Raw genomic sequence first — 8,423 nt, 5'->3', positions numbered from 1 at the left:
CTCTATACACTGAGCCAAACCGGTTTCGGCCATTCTATATCTTTTTAAAAATATATATTTTTACTGGAGTCGAACCTGGGATGCTTCAGTTTGCAGTCCAACACTCTATCCACTGAGCCAAACCAACCAGGGCCATTCTATATCTTGGTGAATGGAAAGCTATTTGGAACTTTTCTAGGCAAAGCCAATAATACCTTTTGCAAATGTAGACATTGTTTCCAGCTTTGCAATGGAAGGGCAAAGTAGGAAAAACAAACAGAAAGCTGAACAGAACGAAAGGCTCATCAAATGAGGAAGAAGAACTGAAGAAATAAACATGAGTGTGTTAAAGCCAATGACTAATTTGTGTTCACTAAAGGCAAAATTTTCCATGTCCTTCACCCACTCCTCTGTCATCTTCTGAATTGATACTAGGGAATAATTTAATTGGTAAATTTAAATAACATAGAGTAGAGAAATGCAGAATAAAAATAGAAAATCAAAATGAAGGAATGTAGAAAAGCCACAGAAGTGGGGAAAAAGTGAAGTCAAATAACTGGAAAGAAGAACTGGAAAATAGTCTGCCAGAAGACATATAAAAACAGAACCCTTTTGAGAGGACATTCAATTAAAACCAGAAGGATTTTTTTTTGTAGGTTTACTTTAAAAAGTTTATTGGAACCCTTTGCTTTAAACTGAGTAGCATTAATATACAGGATAAAATACTTGCAACCTATAGGAGGAAAACCACAGAAAGGTTTAAAAAAATCAGGTATCTCATATTTATTTTTAGATTCACTAATTAACTAACTACAAAAGGACGTATTCCTCAGTTAAGCTGGTGTATAATTATGGTATCTGAGTACAAAGAATTTGTCTTGAAAGCTAAATTAGAATGTAGGAGGCAAAACCGGAGATTTTTCAGGTACTCTTTTTTAAAACTACAAACTTCTGAAAGTATTATTCTCCAATAAATCGTTGAGAAGCTACCAATAATGAAGCACTCTGATTGGTGCCATGGGGTCTGTGGCTGTTTCCCTGAGTGGCAGAGTGGTCCCTGAAAAAACACATTTGAAGAAAATCTCAGTATATAGTAGGTGAATATTTGTGGAATGAATGGATCTGTTGCCTTCTGGAAATGCCCCTGAACAAGAGTCGATTTATATATTCTCCTACTTTTGTACTTGGCAGTTTTCACACAGTGTTTATTTGAAAACAAACCCAGATTATATCCCAGGTCACTTTTCATTTTTGTTAATTCTCACCTGAGGATATTTTTCCATTGATAAGGTTTAGACTTGCAGCGGTTCTCAACCTGTGGGTCGCGACCCCTGCAGATTACATTACGATTCATAACAGTAGCAAAATTACAGTTATGGGGTCGCAACGAAAATAATTTTATAGTTGGGGGTCACTACAACATGAAGAACTGTATTAAAGTGTTGTGGCATTAGGAAGGTTGAGAACCACTGTGAGGGGGTGGAAGGGACGGGGAGAGACAGAAACATCGATGTGAGAGAGACACATCCATTGGTTGCCTCCCGCACGCACCCCGACCAGGGTTGGGGCTCAAGCCTGCAACCCAGGTACATGCCCTTGACCAGAATCAAACCCCATACCCTTCAGTCCACAGGCTAATGCTCTATCCACTGAACCAAACCTGCTAGGACCCAGGTCACTTTTAATACTAGGGGCAGATTTGTGTTAAGGAGAAAAACTGCTTTTAAGGTGGCCTCTTGGAATAAATGTTCTTTTGCTATTCTTATTAAATTATTTTCTTAAATTTGCTATTTCAGCGGATAAAAATTTAACTAGAGGTTGCAGGATTATTTAATTTTCTCTTCTCGACCTGTAACTGCTACCATGGCACCATTTATTCCATCTATTAGATTGTAAATCATGGAAAATTTTTCATCTCTGAATAGGGCGAGACAATGCGTGTGAAAAAACGTCATACATGTTTCTACGGAAGGAGCTTCCTGTGCGCCTGGCTAACACCATGAGAGAAGTTAATCTTCTGCCGGATAATTTGCTTAACCGCCCTTCAGTGGGATTGGTCCAGAGTTGGTAAGTAAATAATGTGCCTTCAAATGGGTCTTCCCATGATGCTCTGAACAGTTGGCATTGGGACCATTCTCCCTAAAAGTGCACGCAGCGCCTGTGTAGGAGTGAGTCACTTGGGATAGCCGAGTTTTCCAGGCAAATTAGGATTTTTTTTAAACTGACAGTTTAAAATTGCCTTAATGAAAATACTTTTAAACTGTACAAGACACCTTTCAAATTTTGTTTTTCTGCTTAGAAATGGTGATGGCTTATTTAAAAAATGGGAGAGTACAGAAAAGTACAGAGGAATAGCAATGCAGTTACCAATGTTCGCAGGTCTGCAATCCTTTAGATGGGGATATTGCTTCCATCAAGTCTCAGCCTTACTCCTTTTGTTTTCCTTTTTTAAAAAAAAAATATATTTTATTGATTTTTTACAGAGAAGAAGGGAGAGGGATAGAGAGTTAGGAACATCCATCAGCTGCCTCCTGCACACCCCCCACTGGGGATGTACCCACAACCAAGGTACATGCCCTTGACCAGAATCGAACCTGGGACCCTTCAGTCTGCAGGCCAATGCTCTAGCCACTGAGCCAAACTGGTCAGGGCTTGTTTTCCTTTTAAAGAAGTTCCTTGAAGGCAGTACTTCTTTTAGAACACATTAAGTTATGGAAAGGGACCTTGGATTGGAAAAATATCACTACTTGCTATGCTGCATTTGCCCTGTGAATAGTATGAAAAATTGTAATAAGTATCACTCAAAGCTCAATCAGATACAGCTCTGAGCTTAAAACGTGTTATTTAATTGAGGAAGTTGAATTTGTGAGTAAACCACTGACTAGGTCAGCAGGGTGAGGTTAGTGAGTGGTAGGATGAAGAAGAGTGGGTGCATTTTTAGAAAAGGATTTGCATACATTTGAGAAACACAGGCAGGTCTCCTCTCGATTATAAAAGCGAGGTAGAAGTCACTGGAGAAGGCTGGGGGAGAAAGGGAGGCCAGGTGCAAAAAGTGCTCTCAGGCAGGGACAGAGGAAGTGCTGTGGGACAAGTGGTTTTGTACTGCCCCTTGATGGGGGGCTGGAAATGACAGGGACAGGGAAAGCATTTTAGGGGAAGGGAATGATGTGGACAGACACAAGGAGAACAGAACTATTAACTTGCATTGAGAGGATCCGTGGAGGCCAGGCTACTGAAAGAGAATGGCCATTTAGTAGTCATTCCTCAGTGATGCAGGGGTAAGCAAAAGTAGGTTTACAGTTGTTCCTATGGAAAATAATATAATACAAAATAAAGAATAATACAAGAATAAACTCTGTGTTTCACTTACTCACAACTATCAACCTACTTTGGCCCACCCTCTATTAACTGTAATACATTCTTAGGGCTGAGAATAGAGAAACACTCTATTGGGAGGTCTAGGAGATCCACTGTCCAGTCCCTCTCCCAGACAAACAGCAGCTCTTCCCTGTGGGAGGCACAGGGGCCCTGGAACCCAGGAGAGATGGCGACCATGGCTTTGATCTCATAGTCAGTTGCTTTCTACACTAAATGCATAGCTTGTTTCGGCAGCAAGTTTGCATGAGACTTCTTTATTGCTCAAGGCCATCATTAGAGATTTCCAAAAGCAAGTATATAAGCACTATTGGGGGCTACTGTGGTGGGGGTTCTAGGCAGGCTAGATGACTTTCAAGTCCCTTGGTCTTGGTGGCAGTGACAGTTAAATATTTATTATCACTTATTTAAAAAGTACTTCAGGAGCTTCAAAGTGAATTATTGGCAAAGTATAGACTCAAATTACTGTGCCAACTCTTTGTGTCTCCTCACCATTCTTTTCCATGGCCGTTCCAAACACACACACACATCATTTCCTCCTTTTCTTTTCTTAAACATTCAATTTTGAAATAATTTCCTACTTAACAGAAGGGTTTGCAAGACTAGTAGCAAGAATTCCCATTACAAACCTTTACCCAGATTCACTAATTGCTAACATTTGACATTTGTTCTACCATTCTCATTCATATTCTCTCTCTGTATATATAATACAATATGTATGTGTATATATATATATATATATATATATGTGCATATATATATATTCAAACGTGTGTGTGTGTGTGTGTGTGTGTGTATGGCATAACGCACACACATATATAATATACACACATGTTATTTTTTTCCTGAAACATTGCATTAATGCTAGACATCATGACCCTTTACCCCTAAATAGTTTAGTAAGTATCTACTTAGAACAAATCTTAGAAAACCACTGCATGTTAAATTTGGGGATTTAGCACTGATCCAGTAATATTTTCTAATATGTAGAACTTCTTCTTATTTCATCAATTGTCCTAATAGTGTTCTTTTTTTATAGAACACCCTACCCCCAATTTAGGGATCCAGTGCAGGATTGTGCATTGTGTTTAGTTGTTATTTCTTTTCCCTCTTAAGAGTGGCCTTTGCAGGGTGGTTTGACCTGATGATTTTAGCACTATCTAATCCATAGCTTTATCCACCCAGAGACTTAAAAAATATACCCAGAGATGAACATATACTATGCATTGTCACAAAGGTCAAGTGAGGCTGATTAATAAAATATAATTTATATCTATTTATGTGCTTAATGGTCACTTTTAGTTGCTTAAATAGCCTCATCCTCTATCAGAGCTGGCTAGTAGGATTAGTGTCATTAATTGTTAGACATAATTAGAATAAGAGATACTTCTTTCAGGATATGTTAAGACCCAAAGCAGAGATCACACACCTCTGAGTAATTGAAATCTCTGCATCCCCACCGGATCCAGCAGGTCCTGTGTGAATGTAGCTGCTACAGTAAAGTGCCTCCCTGGGTCCCACTTTTCTGTGTTCTCTAGATCTTTATGTTGGACACATTATTTCTTATACTGGCCTTGATTGAGATAAGGAGCTATTCTTTAAAAAATATATTTTTAAATTGATTTCAGAGAGGAAGGGAGAGGGAGAAACAGCTAGAAACTGATTTCAGAGAGGAAAGGAGAGATAGAAACATCATTGATGAGAGAGAATCATTGATTGGCTGCCTCCTGCACACCCCACACAGGGGATTGAGCCCTCAACCCCCCAGGCATGTGCCCTGACCGGAACAGAACCGTGAGTTCCTGGTTCATAGTTCGATGCTCAACCACTGAGCCACTCTGGCCAGGCAGATAGGGAGGAGCTCTTCTTAATTCTGAAGCTGTTTCTGAGTGTTTAAGAGAATTTAACTCTGAGAAGGAACCTTCATTATTTCTGGTTTCTAAGTTCTTAGCGCACAATTCAGTGTCACACATGTCCTTCTTACAATTTATGTGCACTTTTTTGGATAATTAAACTCTAGGTTTGGTGTGTCAGTTAGGGTATGTTTGTAAGAAATCCAACTAAACCTGGCTGAAACAATTACAATTGGCTCGTTTGTCACTATAAGATGCAGCCATACGATGTGCTTTTGGTGTTGCTTTGATTCAGAGATTTCATGAGCTTCTCAAGGTTCTGCTTTCCATGGTGTTGGCTTCACCTTCAGGCTGGATTTCCTCCTGGTGACAGAATAGCTGCAACAGTCCCAGTCTTCGCATCCACACAGCCAACTACAACAGCAGAGCAAGTTGATTTCTCTCCCAGAGACCTCCATTAAGTCTTTCTTATGTCACTGTTCTGCACTGAGACCGAATGCCCATTCCTCAGCCAATCCCGGTGCCCAAGGATATGTGACGCAGTAACAGGCTTAGACCTGGACTACCAGACTAATTAGGAATGAGTGACAAGAGAAATAGAATTGTCCAGAGAAAAGTCAGGCCCCCCAGGAGCTATGCGTGGCATCGGCTTTTCCAGAAGCACTTGAACTGCTTGGGGGAGGGGAGGGGATGTTACTTGAGTAAAAATGGGGGGTACTCTATGGAAGAGGGAAAGGAGAAATGGATGTTGGGTAGACAGCTAACGCAGTAGGTCTTCTTTTTTCAGGTATATGCAGAGCTTCCTTGAACTTTTGGAGTATGAAAATAAGAGCCCTGAGGATCCAAAGGTCTTAGATAAGTAAGTATGGTACCAAGCTCATCTAAAAGTCAAAAGATCCAGGTAAAAAGTGGTTTGGTGAATGGAGCTCATGTCAATGAGAATCAAGAAGTATAATTTGGATGGAAGCATTAGGTTTCTTAGTGGGGAATGACTCAACATTGCCTTTTTTAATTTAAAAATTGAGTTACAAATGTAACAGTACAAAATAAATAATGACACATTATGGTTCATGATCTAATTTTTAAAAAAAAATTTAATTAACTATATTGGGGTGACATTGTTTAACTAAAATATCAGCTTCAAGTGTACAATTCTATAATACAGCACCTGTATATTCCATTGTGTGTTCATTACCCACACCGTGTATTTGCTCTTCTTTACTCTTTACTACCAGTTTCTTTCTTGCAACCACCATACTGTTTGTTTTCTGTGTCTAGGAGTTTTTTTTTTTTTCATTTGTCTTGTTTGTTCATGTTGCTTTCAGTTTTATATCCCACATTAGAGTGAAAGCATAGGGTACTTGACATCTTCCATCTGACTTATTTTGCTTAACATGATATGATCTAATTCTTAATACTTTTGTGCTTATGGGGAACTGGTGTTGGCCCTCACTCTAAATGTTGCAGTAAATGTTCCACCTAGTGGTCATTTGAAGAATGCAGTGGTCTCTTTATATGCATGAATCTACACAGTCCTTTACAGTATTTTTAAGAAATATTTATTTAGACTTACAAATTCTTTACTTTTGCAGTTTCAAACAATCCAGATGCATATTGCATACAGCTAACTAACTAGGTTATTTGTGACAGTGATACAATTTTTTCTTTTTATTATATTATGATACATCTTAAAATCTTCATGTAGTCTATTTAAAATTACTAATCCTGACCATTGATGAAGTTCTTGCATTATATAGGGTGTCCCCCCAAAATGTATACATACTTTGAATGGTTATAAAGTTAGTATTTATTAACATACAGTTCATTTTAAAATTTAAAAGATTCTACAGAAATGAATAATTTTTTTTATCAATGCCTTTTTTCAAACTGATGACCGTTCTGGTCCAGGCACTGCTGATAATGTAAAGCAGTGGAATGGCAAACAAAAAATCATTTTGTTTGGTATTTGTGCGCCTTTAATTAGTCAACTCTTGCCAGTTTTGTACCGTAAACTTTTATCTTTTATGTGTTTCCATAAAAAAGTCCAGCAGATAAATTTTCTTTGTTCAAAGCTTAGTCTAGCTTCACCCACTATATCAAATCAGTTAAACCTGAAATGGAGTGAAAATTAAGTGAGTTATCAGCTGTTAAAGTGTGTATATATTTTTTGGGATACCCCCAAAAATGTATATACACTTTGAATAATTATAAAGGCAATGTTTGTACTTCAACTGCATTTTCAAACTTCCAGTAGCATTTTAGGATGAATTTCCTTTGTTCAAAACTTAGTCTGGCTGAAAAGAAAGCAACATCAGTTGAGCTATCAGCTGTTAAAGTGTGTATACATGTTTTGGACATGCTGTATATTGTTACCTTAAATCTGAGTTGGTGACATTTTACAAAGACACTTACTTAAGATATTAATTGCATCATTCATTGAACTGTGTTTTACATTAAAATTACTTCTTCCTGGTTATATAATTATCACAGCCAGTTCAATCACAAACTGTAGTCTGCTTTATTACATATAGATTAAGTGGTTTAATAGTGTGATGCAAAAGGGATGTTTGAAATTATCCACTAAAAGCATTTAAAACTTTTTGCGTGACACTGAAACATATTAATGCTTGAATTATCCTTTGCGAAAATATTTTCCCATATGGCAGTCTAAACTCTGTCATCGCACCCCTGGGTCCACCAGTACTGTGGCAGTTGACTATTCTTTATAAATCTGTCTTATAGTCTTCTAAATCTGTACTCTTGCTTGCTCTTCCTTGTTCATCTATTTGGCCACTTGAGGAAGGACCAGTGAAAAGCTGAAATCTTTTCTTCTAAGCTCAGCACCAAGACAAGCATGTCCCCTCTTGCCCCTTCTGTTCAGCATAAGTACAGGAAGTCCTTCATATATTTCTCTGTTGCCTTCTGATTGATTGGCGAGAGCTCTCCGAGTTCTTGATTTGCTCAATGCCCATTTCTTCCACGGTACCAATAAGCTATTACACAATCTTTTCAGTCTTTAAAGAAAATGTTCAATGTGTTGCTACATTTGAATGCAGAAAACCAATAATGGTTTTATTTTGGAGAAACAGAAAAGAGTGTCCTTTTTATATGACAACTTTGATTCTATTGCTGCTATTATGCACAAAGACCACTAAATTCTCATGCTGATGGGAAATATTTGTTTTTCATGTTCATTTAACCAGAAAACACGAACCC

General features: G+C 38.1%; 1 protein-coding gene across 3 annotated transcripts in view; it reads left to right on the top strand.

Moving 5' to 3' along the window:
• Positions 1-8,423, top strand: part of PDK3 (pyruvate dehydrogenase kinase 3) — a 68,139-nt gene that overhangs the window by 17,996 nt on the left and 41,720 nt on the right. For all 3 annotated transcript variants that reach the window (XM_006770003.2, XM_015567987.1, XM_015567988.1), the window contains exons 2-3: positions 1,905-2,046; positions 5,995-6,066. In XM_006770003.2, coding sequence (XP_006770066.1) covers positions 1,937-2,046; positions 5,995-6,066 — 182 coding nt within the window. In that variant the 5' untranslated portion in view covers positions 1,905-1,936. The remainder of the gene's footprint in view (positions 1-1,904; positions 2,047-5,994; positions 6,067-8,423) is intronic.

The sequence above is a fragment of the Myotis davidii genome, unplaced genomic scaffold, assembly GCF_000327345.1.
Source record: "Myotis davidii unplaced genomic scaffold, ASM32734v1 scaffold1124, whole genome shotgun sequence".
NCBI lineage: Eukaryota > Metazoa > Chordata > Mammalia > Chiroptera > Vespertilionidae > Myotis > Myotis davidii.
This window is presented reverse-complemented; position numbering and strand designations above follow the sequence as displayed.